Source organism: Megalops cyprinoides, chromosome 1 (assembly GCF_013368585.1).
Source record: "Megalops cyprinoides isolate fMegCyp1 chromosome 1, fMegCyp1.pri, whole genome shotgun sequence".
NCBI classification, from domain to species: domain Eukaryota; kingdom Metazoa; phylum Chordata; class Actinopteri; order Elopiformes; family Megalopidae; genus Megalops; species Megalops cyprinoides.
Genome location: NC_050583.1, coordinates 23,068,148 through 23,088,931, shown reverse-complemented (window position 1 = coordinate 23,088,931; position 20,784 = coordinate 23,068,148). Strand labels below are relative to the sequence as shown.

General features: G+C 38.4%; 1 protein-coding gene across 1 annotated transcript in view; it reads left to right on the top strand.

The window, feature by feature from the left end:
- The window catches only part of dnah9 (dynein, axonemal, heavy chain 9), a 109,844-nt gene that overhangs the window by 54,530 nt on the left and 34,530 nt on the right, over positions 1–20,784 (top strand). The window contains exons 49-57 of the mRNA XM_036516829.1: positions 6,224–6,484; positions 8,686–9,111; positions 9,628–9,747; positions 10,064–10,252; positions 11,787–12,022; positions 12,137–12,259; positions 12,371–12,575; positions 17,798–17,962; positions 19,459–19,599. Coding sequence (XP_036372722.1) covers positions 6,224–6,484; positions 8,686–9,111; positions 9,628–9,747; positions 10,064–10,252; positions 11,787–12,022; positions 12,137–12,259; positions 12,371–12,575; positions 17,798–17,962; positions 19,459–19,599 — 1,866 coding nt within the window. The remainder of the gene's footprint in view (positions 1–6,223; positions 6,485–8,685; positions 9,112–9,627; positions 9,748–10,063; positions 10,253–11,786; positions 12,023–12,136; positions 12,260–12,370; positions 12,576–17,797; positions 17,963–19,458; positions 19,600–20,784) is intronic.

Below are 20,784 nucleotides of genomic sequence, written 5' to 3'. Positions count from 1 at the left end.
TAAACGTGTACAATTGTAACATGTGCAAGTCGCTCTGGATAAGAGTGTATGCCAAATGACAGTAATGTAATGCAGTGCACTTTGTCCTGCCCCTGTTCAGCAGTGTCATCCTCTTCAGCTTTCAATACATGCATTTCAGGCCCTTCATTTGGACCATGGAAATATTAAATCATGAAAGGTTTCCATTAGAGGCTATTTACGTCATATTTCTTATTCTGTGCACATGTTCGTATTTTGTTTGTGGTCCCAAGTTTCGGAACAAAGGTTTCATCGGTACACTGGGATGATTTTTCTCTTGCTAACAGTTAAGTTATTGATGCTTCATCTTTACATGTTCCATATCTCAGGTTTTGTGCTTTGTACTTTCCCTCGGGTCATTATTACAGCGCTCTCAGCTGCAAAATATATGTATATATAATAGCTGATTGTGCTTGCTAGCAACTCTTGAGTGCAGTGCATTTGTTGTTCAATATCCTTTGCAAAGTGGCCTCGAAAGAATTGCCTTACTGACGTCAGCAACTTTTCTGTGTCTCAGAGTACATTGTTTAGGTTTATTATCCCCCTGTAAATCTCTGTAATAAGTCCTGAACATAGACACATCTCAGCTGTATTTCTTCAAGATGTACCTGGTGGCTTTGGAGGTCAGAAAACACATCTGTTTGAAATGCATAATTGCCAAGAGAGCAGACATTAATGCATATGCTTACTGCAATTATGGCAGGGAGTGAAAATATCCTCTTCTATTTTGTTTAGCCACTGTGATTTAGATGAGGGAGGAAGCTGAAAAGAGGCCTTGAAGTCTGCTTTCAGGTGTGACTGGTTAATAATACTTCATTTATTGAGATGGGACCAGCTGTAGAATAGCTGGTATGCTCTGAGAATATTCAGTCCATGTTCAACCATGCTGCCAGAGTTTCAGAGATTAGGAAACACATTGTAAAACAGACAGTGAAACCTAAATCAAGGTGAAAGTTTATTGCAGTTTTTAGTTTGTGGATAGCAGTGACTAATAAATAATTGATGCAGAGTAAAAGATGAACAACTGTGTGTATATTGGCTTTGATGATGACATTGAAGATTGCACATCGGACTTATTCCCTAGGAAACCACTGTTTATTCTGTATCATATTCTATAGCATACATTGTATTGTATAGTATAGCAGTATAGTAGAGCAGAATTTTCTGAACATTATTCCTAAGCCATTTGGATCCTTTCTCTCCAGTGCATTGTGAATCATTGTCAATCTGTTTTAATGTGTTAAGAGTGGGATGCTACAAAACGCCCAAGATAATATATTTTTAATGGCAGAGGGTATTTATTTATTGATTCCTCTGTTGCCTCCTGCACAAATTAAAGCTGGGATAGTCGGTTTAGAGACGTGTGACCCCAGAGGCACATTACCATAGAACCACTTACTCTGTGCTTTTCAGACCATAATGGGCATGACAGATTACCTTCCCTGATATTAACATGTGAAAGTTAATTCCATTTCACTCTCCATGGACACTTGAACAGAGGTATACTGTGGAATTCCAAGAACTGAAATGACGGAAAGTTACATTCAGGTTAGATAAGTGTCAACGGCTGTTTGTGTATTAAGTTGACTTGAATGACCGTCAAATTGCCAATACTTAGCAAATAATAAGGAATACATTTTTTTAAATAAGATTTTGTTTGTTCTAGATTTCTAAAGCTAAAATCCAAACCAATCCCATGAGTATCTTAGATTTCCCATAAAGAAGTATCTTTATGGATTTGCAGAGAAGTGAAGTAACAGATTTGAAGCGAGATCGCTGTTTGTGGAAATAGCATACAGCATTCAAAGTGCAGCTCTGTGTGTAATAATTGTACAAAAATAATGAGCATACAGTCAATTAGTGCAGCACTAACATACATGATCATGATCACTTCAGAATGAAGCAGTCTGGCATTTCATTATTGCAGACAAGACCTGTAGGTTTGGACTATAGGTTTGGATCCATTCACAAAAAAAAAAAAAAAAAAAAAAACTGACAAGAATGCCTGAAATGTTCCCCAAAGACGTGCTCTTTTGACTGTTTGTGAAGGTGAAAGCTGCCTTGATGTGATTTGCTCTGTCAAACTAGAGTGCTGTGTACCAAACAAGGGACTTGTTAATAAGAACCACACCACTGGAAAGATGCTTGTTCCTGTTTATTTATTTATTGTGTTTATCTTTGAAATTGTTTGAATTAGAAGAAAATAATACTTTGTGCCTTGCTGTTGAAAAAGTAAAATTTCATGCAGTAACATTTTCAGTTTTGTTCAGCTAAGGGAATTGCTGAATAGGGAATTCTGTGTGAAAATTGAGATGTGTTTACCAAATACTACTGTAATAATTATACACTGATGAGCCAAAACCGAACCGAATAACGTTGATCGTCTCCAAACAAGGGCAGTATGTCAAGGTCTGCGTAGATTAGATGGTAAGCAACTATCAGTAGTCAACATGTTGGATGCAGGAGTAAAGACCTGAGCAACTTTGACAAGGGCCAAATTGTTATGGCCAGACGACTGGGTCAGAGCATCACTGAAACGGCAAGGCTTGTGGGGTGCTCCCAGTCAGCAGTGGTGACTACCTACCAACAGTGGTCCGAGGAGGGACAAACCACAAACCGGCGATAGGATGTTGGCTCGCCCAAGGCTCATGGATGTGCGAGGGCAACGAAGGCTATCCCATCTGGTCCGAACCGACAGAAGGTCTACTGTGGCACAAGTCACAGAAAATTTTAATGATGGTTACGAGAGGAGTGTGTCACAACACACAGTGCATCGCACCTTGCTGTGTATGGGGCTGCATAGCCGCAGACCGGTCAGAGTGCCCATGATGACCCCTGTCCATCGTCAAAAGCACCTACAATGGGTATGTGAGCTTTGGAGCTGGACCTTGGAGCAGTGGATGAAGGTCGCCTGGTCCGATGAGTCCTGTTTTCTTTTAGATCATGTGGATGGCCGTGTACTTGTGCACCATTTACCTGGGAAACTGATGGCACCAGGATGCACTGTGGGAAGACAACAAGCCAGTAGAGGGAGTGTGATGGTCTGGGCAATTTTCTGCTGGGAAACTCTGGGTCCAGCCATTCATGTGGACGTTAATTTGACACATGCCACCCACTTAAACATCGTTGCAGACCAGGTAGGCCCCTTCATGGCAATGGTATTCCCTGATGGCAGAGGTGTCTTTCAGCAGGATAATGCGCCCTGCCACACTGCACACATTGTTTAGGACTGGTTTGAGGAACATGATGAAGTGTTCAAGGTGTTGCCCTGGCCTCCAAATTCTCCAGATCTCAATCCAATTGAGCATCTGTGGGATGTGCTTGACCGACAAGTCTGATCCACGGCGGCTCCACCTCTCAACTTATAGGACTTGAAGGATCTGCTGCTAATGTTTTGGTGCCAGATACCACAGGACACCTTGAGGGGTCTTGTAGACTTCATGCGTCGGCGGGTTGGCACTGTTTTGGCGGCACACAGAGGACCAACAGCATATTAGGCAGGTGGTCATAATGTTTTGGCTCATCAGTGTATATGTCCCTAATATAAAAAGAGTTTCAGGCATCATACCTTCTGACATCTGCTTTGTATTTTCTCACAGTTAAATATGAAGTAGATGTTGATGTAAAATGTTTAGATGAATCCTTTCCTGGCATTTTTTTGCTTTTTATTTTGTCATTTAATGAGATGCCATTTATGACGTCAACATCACTTGCTAGCTACAATGGTTTTCCTTTGGCAGCCATGACATTCCACCATCTGCTACAGTGCTACTGTCAGCAGTGTGAGCATTGTGGATTTTGATTTTGATCAATCACACAACAGAATGTCATATTCCCCACAGTTTCAGTCAACTTGTGAATAGAGTACTCCTGCTTGGAGGGCAGGGAAATCATGGAATGTATTGAACTCTGTGACCATATTCAGAAAGTGTATGATTTCATCATTTAAAGCAAAATACACTGATGTAATTTGTGCTGTTTTTCTGATGTTTCTATATTCTTCGTAAGACTGTTCTTCATGTTTGTTTCATGCCTTCATAATCATAAAGGCATGAAGCAAACAAAAAAAATATTGTGCAAGAAGTGTTTTGACAACAGTGCTTATGCAGTCAGGTGCTGATTTTGATCAGAAAAAAGACAATTAACCCAAGAATTCCAGACTGACTCCACACATCTTTGGTTGTATTAATTTTAGGTAAAGATATCTTCTTTAAACAAAGGTAAAGATATCTTGTATATATCAAATGCATATTTTCAGCAAATGTGAACGATAATTCTTAAATGCAGCTATCCTCAGATGATTCCATATGTTTAAATTAAATTGGCTGTATGGTAAAATAATGACGTATCAATAATGCAGAGAGTTTCCACACTTAAGAATTCATATTTACTGTTTTACTTTCCCTTCTGGGAAGTCCACCAGTGTGAGAATATATGAGCTGAATTTGAATATAAATATTATCATTATTTCTAAGCTTCCATTTCTGCTTATATAGGATGACTTGTCAAATATGTCATTTTATAGCACAGCATATTTCTTTACTAATGTTTAATGGGGATTAAAATGGTTCTTCTAGAATTTTAATGGTAGTGCAAAAGGGAAAAAAGATTAAAGTAGAATGTTCTTTCTCAGCGTTGGTTGGTGCAATTATAACTGCATCTGTGGCAGCTCCTATACATCACTTTAATTGACCACATGATAGCAGCTTGATTTTGTGAGCATGGTGGAATTGCACTGCGTTACTATACTGCCCAAAAGAAACATTAGTTCAAACCAGAAGTCTGACTTCCTCTGGGTTAATTAGCCCATGTGGAAATTAAAACATATCACAATGATTTCTCAGGTGCAATCATATTTCTTATATATATAATCCTTGCTGGAGGGTTCTTTTCAGAAACTTTGCAACACCTGTTTATCCACACCTTCCATGTTTGAGAGCTCTTTTCTTGATTACATTACTATTAATATTACTACTGTTATTATCATTGTTATGGGGCCATACACCTAATGTTGTGTTATTCTTTAGATTTTTTTTTCTTCTTCCACCCTTTTGGGAAATGGCTTTAATGTCCAGTTCACAATAAAGTAAAAATCCACATTTTGTGAGTCATCAAGTTGATGTCATTGGAGATGCACCTATCCTGCATTCGCACCATTGTGGTGCAGTGTGGGACTTGTGTGTAAAACATTGGCTGCTTGAGAATATATCGGAGGATGGCATTTATGGGCACTTATCTCTCCTTGTGTGACTACGGGGGAACTGCAGAAAGCTATATGCAGTGCTATTAGTTTTTGCAAAAAGGGTGAAAAGGGGAAAAGGGGGAAGTATTGTGTCATTGGCGTCTAGTCGCACGTGGAATTATGTGTATGCAGACTCCAGAAATGCACGTACTATAATAACATTTTGATGTGGGTCATTAAATTACAGTTATAATGAGCTTTAAAAATCATATTCTTGACCTCAGCAACTATGGTTCCCAAGCATACTAGTTTAGTCTCACTCCAATGATTGTTTGTATCCAATAATGTGTAATTAGTCATTTGACATCTATATCATTTTCCTTAATGGAAATAAGCATGATTTATTGTTTATACTTATTGCATTGAAATGATTATCTTTGACATTCACTTGCATAAGAAGGTCTTTGTTATTATGTGAGCAGAGGTTAGCAGTAATGGACCGATAAAATTCAAAAGCTTTGCGTGTAGAGAATGTTGTTCCGTTTCAGAAATATACTATCCATTCTCATTAATCATGTTTAACCTCATCATTGTTTTTGTTGTTGTTGTTGTTGTTTTTTTTCAATTAAAAGTCTATTGCAGCTTTTAGAGGAAAAACACATCACTATGACTAGATAATCGTGCTAAAAACAAAAGCAGTTGTGCTGTCATTCAAAAAGACACAAGAGATGCAATTAGAAGATAATGACTACTTAATTTGTGTATATAATTCACTTGTTGATTGCTTTTTTAGATGTAATCAAAACTAACTTTAGAAGACAAACTGTATTACCAAAATGTCCATTTAGAGCACTAGAAAAATTAAGCCAAAAGTGAATAATTCAGTTGGTTGTTAAAATAATCTACTTCTTATCTACTAAGAATTCCCCTCTGTTTTTACACAAAGGCAGTAATTTGTGTCACTAATTTGCTTTAAGGTGTTTTCCTCTTGTGAGTATTTCCTTCTCCTTTGAACTTTGACAGGTGGATGACCTGAAAGCCAAGCTGGCTGCCCAGGAAGTGGAACTGAAGCAGAAGAATGAGGATGCTGACAAGCTCATCCAGGTGGTGGGAGTCGAGACAGAGAAGGTGAGCAAGGAGAAGGCAGTGGCTGATGAAGAGGAGCAGAAGGTGGCGCAGATTGCCGTGGTGGTGAGCGGGAAGCAGAGGGACTGCGAGGAGGACCTGGCCAAAGCTGAGCCTGCACTGGTCGCTGCACAGGAGGCCCTCAACACTCTCAACAAGGTGAGGGGCTGGGGCCTGATGGGCCTTCTCTACCTCATGCCAAGCTTAGTTTACACATATTGAAAGGCTTTTGAAAGTACCTGTCGACTCAAGTACCATTCCACCTGTCCAATTACCTACCATATTTGTATCTGCAGCGCTCTGGCTGATTTTGTAATGGTTTATGTAGAGAAATTTCTTGTTTAAATAATCGTTGCTGTAGGAGTGTTGTCTGATTGAATGATGTAAAGGTGTAGTTCAGTCAAAAGCCATAATATATATTGTACGGTGTGTATCGAATATTCATACTCACTAATACTTGATCTACCATGGTACTTCCATTTTTATGCTGTTGTCTAGAAGTGATGAAAGGTTGACAGGTTTCGCAAAACAGCAAGGAAACAGCTTTATATGGTTTTCCATCTCATATTGTGCTTTAGAAATCTTCAGTGGTGGACATCAGTAAATGATGCATATACACCTTTTTAAATGATTGATTCTCACCAGTCTTCTCCATCAAAGGACTGCATGAGGTGTGAAGTCCTTTCTTAGGATAAACATGCCATTTAGAGCTTTGAAAGAGATCTTACCTGCCTCTGACTCTTGATATTTCAGAAGTAGCATTCTCGCAGTGCACTGTTAATGGTGCACTGTGAGGATGTAGAGTTATTATTTAAGATGACTGTTTCATGTACACTGCTGTCTGTATTTACCTATGCACCTGATCCAACTTGAACAGAAATATAATACAAAGAAGATGCACATATGGGACCATTTTATATGCTTAAAACATGTAAATACAGCAAATTCAGATATTTAAAATAATATATTTTATTCTTGAAAACACAAGACTCACATTTATTCATGTATTCAAGTACACATTAATAAAATACAGCAACAGTCTACATTTTGGAAGTTAAATGTTTCTTAAACCAAAGGCTTCCTATTTCCCCTGTGTATCAACAGAAGCGGAAGAAATTAATTAGTTGTGTGCATTATCAAGGATAAGATCAGAGAACTCTCCAGATAATGCAAACAGATTGTCATTGACCTCCACAAATTGTGAGATTGCTATAAAGGAGTTCACAGAAGTTTAATGTAACACTTTTCACTGTAGTGTCTGTTAGTAAGAAATTTAAGGCTAGTGGTATCTTGGCAATCCTCCCAAGAAGTATATCGTGCGTTCACATGCTACCAGACAAGTGGTTTGGCAGGCAACCGTAAATCCACAGGCAACAGTTGGAGAACTCCAAAACAAACTGGCATTTTGAGGATACATTTTCTTACTTACTCTGTCTTCTTAAGGAAGAAACCTCTTCTGAAGGCAAACCACAAAAATGTGCCCTACATTTGACAGATTACATCTAAATGCATATCTGCTCTGCTCAACAGTGTTATGTTTGGGGTAAAAGGTGTAGTTTATGTTGAAGAAACAAAAATATGCTTACTGTGAAATATGGCTGGGAATGTATTTTGGTATTGATGTTTTTGGGGTTGTTTTGCATCTACAGGCCCTGGAACCATTGTTAAGATACAGGGAGTCATGAACTCCAATTTGGGTTGAAATCTGGTTCCCTCTGCCAGGAAGCTCAAGTTTGTCCAAAAATGAATAAATGATTAATCTAGCACAAAATAAATGTTTGCTGACAATCTCAAATTTCATACTTCAATGCAATCTAAGGTTTGTGGTTTGAACTCAAGTAACCTCACTGTATGTATCATTAGCAAGAAAACATTCGATAAAAAATATTGTATTCATGCTGTAATCGCAAGCTAGTTTACTTGGGAAATTCAAAATTATGTATTGTTTTACTGCAGGGATTTAACATAAATACTTTATTTTCAAAATGTAAACATGAAGGAAAAAATTTTTTAAAAACTCCACTTTTCCCCTTAAGAATAAGCAGGGAATGAATTCAACCTGTCCCTGATTGTTTTTTTTTTTTTTTCAATTATGATTTACAGTTTCCCAAGTGTTAAGATTACCACACAGAGGAACAAGACATTTTCCCACAATAAAACTCAGAAGGCCCTCACAGACTAATGAAACCACCAGGGGGTTTTCACAGCTCTCTGTCTGACGGAAATGCTGCTGCAGCCTTCAAAAGCACTGAACAACTGACACCTCTATTAAAGTGCTCCTTTCAAAAGAAGCTAATTAATAAGCCTCCTGATGCTTTTAAATGTTGCTATTAAATTGTTTATTTTATGCATCCCTCCAGAACAACTTGACAGAGTTGAAGTCCTTTGGTTCCCCTGTGACTGCGGTCACCAATGTGACAGCTGCCGTCATGGTACTGATGGCCCCTGGGGGCCGCGTCCCTAAGGACCGTAGCTGGAAGGCAGCCAAGGTGATGATGGCCAAGGTTGACAGCTTCCTGGACTCCTTAGTCAACTTTAAAAAAGAAAACATCCATGAAAACTGCTTGAAGGCCATCCAGCCATACCTGCAAGATCCTGAGTTCCGCCCTGAGCTTGTAGCTGCCAAGTCCTATGCGGCTGCAGGTCTCTGCTCCTGGGTTATCAACATTGTCAAATTCTATGAGGTATACTGTGAGGTTGAGCCAAAGAGACAGGCCCTTAACAAAGCCAACGCAGAACTGGCTGCTGCCCAGGACAAGCTGGCCACCATCAAGGCCAAAATCAATGTAAGTAAAATGATATCAATTCCAAAAACAGTGTGAGCTAAATGTCATCAGCACCACAATCGCTGCTAGTAAAATGCATAAAATCTAAGACCAAAGAGGAGCTAATCTGTATTTCATAGATATGTTTTAGTTTTTCTTTTCCATTTCAAAATATAAAAATAAATTATTTCACAGAAATAGTAAATTTTATCCCACAGGTAATCCTTTTTCACAGAGTTCTTGGAGAAATTTATAGGATGGCAGTCTTTCTTCCCCAGTGATTTTAATGAATCTGAAATCCACAACCAATTAATCGTGTTTCCCATACGGTAATTATAAACGTATGCCAAAAAACCTACATCAGAGAATGATAATTTACTTTCCTAACTATGGGAAATCAATGGCTGTAGTTGGTTTCTTTTGCAAAACACCTCTGTTTGATCGTTGTCATGTAATGAGCATTTAGATCCCTTGAAAGTTTTTGCCTTTTATTGCCTCTCTTCTTAACAACCCCTACTCCTCTCTTGTGTCTGACAGCACCTTAATGAGAACTTGGCGAAGCTGACAGCAAAGTTTGAGAAAGCCACGGCTGACAAACTGAAATGCCAGCAGGAAGCTGAGTCTACAGCACGCACCATTTCTCTTGCCAACCGCCTGGTGAGCCTCTCTGGCAGAAACCACTGACACTCACCTGGACCATGATAAGTCCACAATAAGCTTGAGATCATACACAGAAACATCTGTTGGCACTGCAACTTCATTATTCCAGAATTATCAGGCTGACGCAAAATAGGAAGGGGGATACAAATTAGGTGGCTGACAGTTCCTGTTGATACATTCACATTTGATGGCCACCAGTTTAACATTTGAAGATTATACATTGCATAAAGTCCTTGTGTGGTTTGGCATTGAAGGGAATCATTTCAGTCCACAAGTCAGTACAGAAAGCTGAATTTTTTTTTCCTTTCTCCAGGTGGGAGGGCTTGCATCAGAGAACGTTCGCTGGGCTGAAGCTGTCAATAATTTCAAGAATCAGGAGAGCACTCTCTGTGGAGACGTGTTACTGATCACAGCCTTTGTGTCTTATCTGGGTTATTTCACCAAACGCTACCGCCTAGAGTTGATGGACAAAACCTGGAGGCCTTATTTAAGCCAACTCAAGGTTAGCTAGAAGAGTATTAACTAGAGAGAAATGTTCTAGCATTGCCTGTTTTACAATGATTTAGTTTATGTGTAAAACTTGAGATTTCTCTTATCTTTTAAGAAGACATAAGGCAAAATGGACAAGAATTTGTCACAGACAGCTCCACCTACTCATGTTTATTAGGTTAATTTATATGACGAACTGTGAAGCCTGGATGATGCTAATAGTTGTTTCATAAGACAGCAGTTAACATGTTTTTCAGTTTAAATAAATTAAGCAGAAAGTCTCAACCAAATAGTGTTTAAATATTATGGCAGAAATTTCTGATACATATTTAATGTAAATGCCAAGCAAAAGTACATAACATGCTGCTTCATTAGTTTAGCAGTTAACACTTTACAGTTGGCTAGGTTTTAATTTATTTTTCATTTCCAGTGATTAAGGTCTGATAGTTTATTACCTATTGTTTTCTGCTTTCAGTTATCTGCCAAAGTGAGGCATGACATGGTGTGAAAGAATAATTAGGCCTTTAGAAAATTAAAATGTCAATGAAATCATCCTCAAAAAGTGAACTTTCACTAAAAAAACTTTTTTTTTAAATTTGATATCATCCCAGAATGTGTAGCTCATATTTTTCTGACTATTCAATCAGTAAGCAGTCATCTCTTAACTATTGGGTATTGTTAATGTAAATATATGTTATTACAATTACTACTACCACTGTTATCATTATTGTTGTTGTTCTATAATAATAGATATAAAATATTCCATCTCTCTGTACAACATCTATTGGGTGATTATACATTATTCAGTGCATTGGGTTGGTATTCTGTTCTTTTCATTCAGGTGAGCATCCACCCCCCACCAACCCATGCCATGTGTTTTTTTAGCCTGACAGAGAATCATAGTTCATGTTGCAGCCTGTTCAATAATGGAACAGTCAGAATGACTGTAGCATGCCTTTCATATTCAGGGTCTTTTTTGGCCACTGTATAACAATCAGTCATAGCATATTGACACTTCTCTGGCCTCTGGCATGAGTGAAGTTACAGAAGCCATATTTATAAATACCCCTTTGCAATGGTTTAGGAATCATTATACAGTAGGATCAAAGGTAGATCAAGGTATTTTGGCCCTGTCAGCCCGGGAACTCTTGCTGCTCCATTCCCGGCACCAAAAGAATGTGCCTAACATCCAACAGTGCTTGCCTCCTGGTGTGCTGTCAAAAATGTAGTGTGAAAAATAGTCACAGTAGGCGTGCATGTTTATCGGAGGACTGCAGGCACCATGTCCGGTGCTCCTGTATGGGTTTAGTGTGTCTTTGGTAACAACCTTAATTTCATAATAACTGACTTCTAATATGAGTAAAAAAGGAGGGAAGTGCAAATAATAATTAGCTAGAATCTGATATCACAACAGGAAAATACATTTTTAAATTGATTGTACTATAAAAGCAGATAAACATACACCATAGTCATATGTAATGTTATGATTTCCCATACCTCATCGAGTTTGGTAAATATTTCCCATCAAACTGCATCTTTCCTCCAAGGTTCCAATCCCAGTCACTCCAGATTTGGATCCACTGACAATGCTGATGGATGATGCCGATATTGCGGCTTGGCAGAATGAGGGGTTACCTGCGGACAGGATGTCCACAGAGAATGCCACCATCCTTACCAGCTGTGAGAGGTGGCCACTAATGGTTGATCCCCAGCTCCAGGGAATTAAATGGATAAAGAACAAGTATGGAGAGGACCTCAGGGTCATCAGGATTGGTCAGAGAGGGTAATTAATATGAATACACAAACTTTTAGCACTGTAAAGTAATTAATTTGGTTATGTACACGTTTTGGTTAATTTTGGACAACCAGTTTTTTTCTGTCTTTTGTTTCCATCCAGGTATTTGGACTCCATAGAGAGAGCCTTGTCTGCTGGGGAAGTAGTTTTGATTGAAAATTTGGAAGAGACTGTAGATCCTGTTCTGGGGCCTTTGCTTGGTCGTGAGACAATCAAAAAGGGGAGGTCAGCATCTTCATGAGTTCCACTTACGAATAAATCATGGGTCCTGATGTATGATGAAGTGATATTTGAAATGTATCCTGATAGTTTTGTGTGTATTTTGCCTTGATGCAGGTGCATTAAAATTGGAGATAAGGAATGTGAATACAGCCCCAATTTCCGTCTGATTCTTCACACCAAACTGGCGAACCCACACTACCAGCCAGAGATGCAGGCGCAGTGCACCTTAATCAACTTCACAGTAACCCGAGATGGCCTGGAGGACCAACTTCTGGCAGCGGTTGTCAGTATGGAAAGACCAGACCTGGAGGAGCTCAAGGCAAGTAGTGTGGCCACTTTTTTGTCTGTGTTATGGAACTGTTTACTGCTGGAGATTTGTGTTAATTTATCTACCTAGTACTGACCCAGACTTCCTTGTTCTGAGATTACTACCCAAAACCACTGAAAATATCCTCCTCTTCTGTTTCACATGGTCAGGTTAGTTATTTTGTTGCCCAAAAAGTGTCAAAATATTGTTGATTGTTATGTCCAGGGCCGTATTCATTTTTAAAATCTTTTATATGTTGTAATATATGTAAGGCGCCGGATCCTGTAAACAAATGCGAACCGGCTAAACACTACAGCACAGATCATGGAGACACAAAAAAAATAAATAAATAATAAAAAATAATAATAATAATAATAATAACTTCACTCAAATTATTACTTAATGTTGTAATTTAGTTAAGGACATTGACTGAGGTATGACATTGTAGCTCAAACAGTGTCAGCAATATATAATTGTCAAATTATCAAATAATTAACTCCTACAGAAAGAAAGACATAGATTGTGGCCCTGTGGGCTTCAATGTATGAAATGTAGATTTCTCCCAACATTGGATAGAACTTTTGAAAATCAATACATGAACACTGTCACTGAAGTACAATATCTCTGATCAACTCTGCCCTGTATATCAGTCTATGCACACACACGTCAGTGACAACGTAGTCTATCTGCCATATCATCAAGCAAAGAAAAAGCCCTTGCCAGCCATACATTATTTTAAATCCTTCTGTTTATCTTATGGAATCAACTTTTGTGAATTAGAAGGAGAGCACCATGTTGGTTGCTTTGAGTTTGTAGCTTTGAGTTTAAAATGTGGTGTCTTCAACTCAACCAAGTTAGTAGCATTAGCAGACAAGCAAGCTGGCTAGTTTGTCTGGCTAGCTGTTTCCCCAAGGGAGAGGTGCCAGGGAATTAACTATATGTTTTGGCTGACACTGTGGTGAGCCAAACTCATTTTGTTTAGCTAGCTAACCTAGTTTAATTTCTAGCTAGCTACCTACTTACCTACCTTATAGTCATCATGGTTTAGGCATTGTTAATATCCGCAGAACGGGCAGATAGGCTTATGTATGAGGTTATTTAGAGTCAAATCATGTCTTTGATGATGAAAGCACTGAAACAGTCATGGGATGAGAGGCTATTATTATTTTATATCTTCAAATGTGTTATTGGGCCAAAGAAGCTACAGTTTGGACACACTAATTGTAAGAATAGGACAATAAAAATGATAGCTAAACCTCACTGTGTAGCTGAAGTAAATTCCGGTGAAAATTCTTTTTCATACAATTTATGGTTTGACAAGCTATCACATATTAGATTAATTTATTATATACTCATACACAAGACTCAACCAAAAAAAACCTGAAATTACAGCAGGGTTTTAAATGTATTTTCATGTTCCATTTATGATCTGACTCTAACTGTATCCAACATTAATGACAAAAATTACAAGTATGACAACAACTGCAACTATGGCAAAGTCAGCACATGAAAGTATGAAAACATTTACTTTGGAGTGATTTTATGTCATAATTTAATTTAAACAGTGTTTGACTGTGCCTGAATGACTGAATGAATTTCACAAAATTAGTATGTCATTGGGATAGGCAATCATCACTGTTTGATAATGGTGGCATACAGTACCGTTCTATTGAGTTCGAAGTTAAAAATTGACATTCTGTTTTTCCCTGTTATGCACCTCTGCTTTAGAATTAGAGTGGCTATTTAGCAATATATTTTGATACCAAATCTTTTCTGTCTTTCAACACCACAAGCAGCTACTTCAGAGACAAGGCTAAGCTACTGGATATGAAACAATTCCCTAGCAGCTTTGAGTTCCATAGAGATAAGGGGATGGCTGCTTTTGAGTGTATTTGGTTTTGGGAAATGGCTAACTTTGCATCATCAGCTTCTCTGTAAATGGAATGCCTCAACTAGAGATACTGAGGGTGTTATCATTAGTGCTCATATCATGAACTGTGCAGGTTCCTGTTGTACAAATCCTGTGTGATGTGTACCTTCCATGCACTTGCCTGGCTCCTGTGGCCCTTGGGTTGCTTATCATCATCACAGAATGAGCCTGGGCTGCTTAGATAAACTGCATACACTTCACACTTTTAGGCTTGTCCTGTTCTGTAGTTACTTTGTTGCAGTCTGTCTTTTCAAGTCCCACTTTCACTGCTTGTGTTAATGAGCACTGCAAATTATGAAGGAGGCTGCAGGAGACACACGTGTAAAATGAAAATAATGAAGTAAATGTAAACTATTCAATCAAAGCTCCCACAGCTAATGAGGCTACATGTTCATGGAGGCCTCTGAGCCCAGCTTATGAAATGGATTCCTTCCAGGCCCACGCTGCTGTTGGGAGCTTCATTTTGCTTGCCTCTGTTCATTCCAGAAAATCAGAAAACTCACTTCACAGGAAGGAAGACTGCTGACGGCGACACTTTAAAGATTGAGATTCTGATAATTTGAAAACAGTGTAGCAGGTCAGCCAGATATAACAATGAATCTATTTACATTTTCAATTATTTTCCCTTTCTCTTTGTATTTTTTTTTAATCTAGGCTGCATTTAGATCAAACCTGTAGACTGCTTTCATCTGAGTACAGATCAGCATTTGAAATACCTGAAGAAATTGGAGTCATTTTAAGCTGTCTGTCCCCTCAGCAAAATTCAGTGAAAAAAAACAGAAATATATTTTAATGAAGCTTGTTTAATTAGCATTTCAGTGAGATGGCATAAAAAACATGTCATGTGTAATTGTCTTATCGCTCTAATTAGCTTTGAAAGGTGTAGGGGAAAAAAACATTGCATAGAGAATGTGCCTGCTATAAGAGTAAATTTGCTCTTTTAATTTACCTTCCATTATGATCACGTCATTTGTTTTAGTAGGTTTTAAAAATGCCATAAGAAACTGGCTGATAACTAAAGAGGAACACAAAATACATTTTCGCAGACTAACGCTGTGCAACTATGGGACTGTCCTTTGCTGATGTAACACACCTGTGTATTCAAAGTGCTCTTTTCCCATTAAAATACAGACATTGGTCATGGTTAATCAGAGAGAATGCCCCATTTTCAAAATTAAATGAAGTGGCTGGACCCTGGTGTTTAATAATAATTTGCCTTGCCTGCAATGATAGACATGTTATCTCATTTTGATCCCAATTATGGTTTGTGCTGACTGGTTAATTATTTGTTTTCTGGGCTGGGTAATTAGATGTACAATATGCCAGCAGAGACCTAATCGTTAATAACTGACTCATTAAAATGTAGGATTTTATGGTTTGCTTCCCCTTCTCTGCTTCAAGACTGCATGCAAGGTCAAGGTCGTGCCAACTCAATGGGCACAAAAATTCCCCCGCATCCTTGCTTTTTTTTAAGATGACTGCATAGCTGCAGAGAAGGAAGAACCAACAGAGAAACTCCAGCTTTTCTAATAACACCCCCTGTTGCTAATCAAACTTTTGGGACATTCAGTATAAAGTTCAGCCGACCGTTTGTTATTTTGTCTCAGTGTATTAGCAGTCTCATTGGTTTTAGAAGCTCTGAAGTCCAGAGATGTTTACCTCATTTACAGAATGTCCTTGCTAATCACAGACCAGACAACCATGGAGAAATAATATGTGATCAATCATACAGTAAAAACAGACTTCAGTGAATATGCTGTTCACCCTTGATTTGAACAGTAAAAATTGCTATCTGGAAGCAGTATTGTATAAGGTTATTATAGAATAATATGCAGTGGCCATTTGTAACTTTTTGGATGTGGACACTTTACCCTATTGTGAACTTGTAACTCCTACTAATTATCCATCACAAATTTCTTTTGTCTTTTGCAATTGTTTTTAACACATAATTTACTTTCCTCTGCTGCAGCTGGAGAGGTGGGCAGTGAACTATTGCAATGGTATTGTGATGTATGTGCGGTAGTCTAGCAGAACCTCTAGTTAATTCATTCATGCATTCGTTTAGAAAGACTATTTCTTTTATGTGAAGTGAACCCAGCTGGATTATTGCCAGGCAGACCTTGTATTGATGCTGAATTTAAGGTGTACTTTAGTTGATCTAGTTGGGTTGAGCAGAAAACTACTACATCCTGCAAAATATGCTGATGCTGTTTCCCCCTTGAACTTGTGAACTGAAAGAAAGGTTCATTTAAATATTTGCTTTATACTAGACAGTGTATGCAGTTTTCTTCTTTTCAAAAAAAAGGAGAAGCAAAAAAAAAAAAAAAACATGAATGACCTTTCAAACACAAAGTCATAGTGGCCAGCTGCCCTGAGTAATTCCACTAATCCACACAGGAAGTACAGTATGGCTTCTGTTTGAGCCTGTGTTTATTTTTGTTTGGATCACATCAAAGCGTATGACCAAATCTGTGGCGACACCCCTATCAGCTCGGAGTGATGGAGGTTTACTGGGGTTTGATGCTCTCTGCCAAATGGAAATGGGTTAATCCACTCAGACAGGGCTCCCCTTCATGTCTTTAGCATCAGATACAAAACATATTGATTACCGTTGACTTTCCAATGTCCTCCAATTTTCCTGTTGTCAACCATGAAAGCTTGCTACTTGGGCTGTCAGTCATTTTTTGTTTATTTTCTTTTTTTTTGGGGGGGGGGGGGGGGGGGATATCAGCTGGTTAAAACTAAAATGATTAACATATGCATTATTGAATGAATTCAGTTGTAATGATGAAGCAGGTGTTTCATGATGATGCTTCAGCAGTCCACAAATATGTACTAATTGTTTCCTCTGTTTTATTGTACCTTTTGTTTTCAAATCACTTTCTACAGGCACAATAAGAATTCAAATTCAGCATTATTTTTATGAGGGTTGAATTAAATTATTTTATAAAATTTCCCTGAGCTCCTCAAACTGACATCTGCCAATTGCATACCATCAGTGATTTAATGTGAATTAAGCCTTAAACTATATCTCTCTGATCTATCATGAGTATTGAGTTTTCACTTAAAATTTTGATAAACATAGTTAATGTAATTACCTAAAGTCTCAACAGTATCAAAGCTGCGGTTCATTTAACTAAGTACATATTGCCGCAGCCTTACTGCCTCATCGTCTAGCCCAGTTTCTACCTTTGTGCCATTTGTATTCTATTATTCTGTTTGTATGGGAGAACAGGTATGCTCATAGATCTCTTGTCAAAGGATATGAAAAGATATATTTTACTTTTCTTCATCTCTTCTTTAGTCCAACCTCACAAAGCAGCAAAATGGTTTCAAGATTACACTGAAAACATTGGAGGATAACCTCCTGTCCCGTCTCTCCTCCGCCTCTGGGAACTTCCTGGGAGACACAGAGCTGGTGGAGAACCTTGAGACAACCAAACGAACAGCAGCGGAAATTGAGGAGAAGGTGAAGTGGCTGTGATCACGTTTGCACATTTCTCCTTTTTCAGGATAACCTATGTGTATTTTAAACTGCAATTAAGACTACTGTGGGGACAGCACAGGCTAGTATTAACTTAAAATTAAAGAAGATGTAGCAGACAGTACACCCCCCTGGCAACATTAACAACATTGAACATATATTTTCAATTTGTCACATGTTCTGCATTTATGATACTCTTGGAAATTAGTTTTGAGATGTGTATATGTGTGTGTCTGTGTGCAGTTGTATGTTTTGAGGGTGTATTTATTATCTAAGGAAATAAAAAAAAATCTCATGCAGCCTGAGCTAGCCCTCATCAGACAGACTCTAAAGTCCAATGCCTGTAGGGAGCAGACTGACAATTATTGCAAAGCTATATGAGGTCAACCTACCTTTTCACATCTGTACGCATGTTGCTGATAACAACATTAGGCTGTGGTCCTTAAAAATGAAATGGACTTCTGCAGATGTTAACCTGTGCTGAATGAGTGGTTCTGACTTTCACGTCATACCTCGGATGCGCACATGTTCTAGCATTTGAACAATCTCAGCTGATAGATTTTGTAACTCAGAGGAAATCAACTGAGAAAAAGAATTTTTATTCTTTTGTCCTTGTAAGGACTTTTAGAAAGATCCTCTTTAGAAAGATCCCCTATCCAAGGGGCCTAGGCTGAATCTCTTTGAGTTTTTAATTATGAAATGCTGTGGCCATGAAGGTGGCCTCCTAATCTACCAGATCTCTGTGCAAGTATTAAATGCATTCGAATTGGCTAGGAAATGGATGGGTTTGCTATTGATGCCAAGCTGGCAAAAAGTCACACAGAAAACAAAAGTCATCTTTGTGAAATAAATTATGTACCCAGTAATTTATGTTGCATAGCCATAAATCACATAGGTTACTCTTTATTCCTGATTTGTTCTAATGTCCCCAAAGTCATCTGTCCTGTTTAGATATGCTGAGGAACCATACAAAAAATAGTGTTTTCTAGAACAGAGTTACAGTGGCTCATTTGTGGTGGTATTGCAGCTATATACCCTGAAGATGACCTGTAATTGATCACCTAGACATGCAATAAAGAGGAAGTAGTTGCTTATTTCACTCTCACAGCTTGCAGTAATAGCTCCATGTTTTTCGGCAAGAGGGAGTCTGCGGAGTTCAATTTCATTGGGTTTTAGAGCTGTGGACACACGCATGCATACACTTTCCTGGGACTTGCTAAACCATTCATATCAGCTCTGTAATGTCAAAACATGCTAAGCACTATGCCCAGACTGTTTAAGCTGTGCTAGCAATTCCATTTGACATCCAGTATGACAAGTTATTCTTTTTGTGTGAGAAATACTATTAGATGCCTTCTGAAGTAAAGTAAAACTGGATTTCTTTAATTTTAAACACCAGCGTTCTTTATTGTGCTAATGATTATGATAATCATGATTAACTTGCTGAGTATGCACCCTGTCTTTTGTTGGTTATGCTGCAGGTGAAGGAGGCCAAGGTGACAGAAGCCAAAATCAATGAGGCAAGAGAGCACTACCGGCCTGCTGCAGCCAGGGCTTCTTTACTGTACTTCATAATGAACGACCTCAATAAAATCCACCCCATGTACCAGTTCTCATTGAAGGTACTCTTTTCAATGACTCTTTATGGAAAGTTGAATCTCCAACAGCATAGTTATATGGCTCTTCTCTTAGCTGACTTATCCTTTGTTTGGTGCATGCGCAAGCCTAGCTTCTTCACTGGTTTATGTGTTTGCTACTCCCAATGCAGTAATGTTCTTGTTAACATATTTTATCTTGTCATCTACTCTCATGAGAAAACACTTTGGCAGTCAGTCTGTGACGTATAGTATCCAATATAATGCCATTGTGTACAGCGCAGCGGCACAGTGCATATATCAATATGTGCAGCAAGGATGTGTGGGGATTTGGTACACGGCCTAGACCAATTAAATAAATACATTAACTGCGCCGCAACAGGACACTGGATCACCCCATTTGAAAATGCGATATTTGTGTGTGACGCATATACCAAGACACACAGAATGCCCAATGAAATCATAAATGCATTATTTATATGGCAGATTAATTACAACATACAAATACATTCCTGATACTTGTTTCCGTGCCAGATTTGTTCCGTTTTGCTATGGTAATTAAACTAGAAAATTTACCATGTTAATTGGGTTTGGATTTAGGAATCAGAATGTCCTTTTTTGATTATACTCATTGGCTGTGTATTTGCATAGCCTCTGGGTTGAATTTTTCGTTTATTTTTCTATGCTGCATCAATTTATCTATCTCTATTCTGTCCTCACACAAGCTTTTCTGCAATGTACCACATTTTCTTTCAGCACTGGGTACATAGACCGTAGAAATAAGGACAGTAGTTTGCAAATAGATGTTAGTTTCAAGTTTGGCAATAATGAACTGCCTGTTGTGAGAGCATCAGCAAAACATGCTAGAAATTTTAGGTTCTGTACATAGGTTCACACAGGCCCCATCTCCACATGTTAGGCTTCATAAAGTAGCTACACATTGTGCTTTAATGGAAACTAAAGACACACATAGATATGCAAGTTTTGAAGTACTTTTTCCAATCCTAAACACTGTCTTATGCTAAAAAGATGTGGAACATGGACTTCCATGTAAAGCTTGTAAATAATTATTATGACTAAGCGGGTTTCTCACTTAATGGAAAGTAAATGTCTCTTGAGGTTCAAGGAAGACAGTTAAAGAAAGAAATCAGCCTTGAGAGAATAAATGACCTCGTTATCAAGGAGTTCACTGAACAATTTCTGCTTATGCGT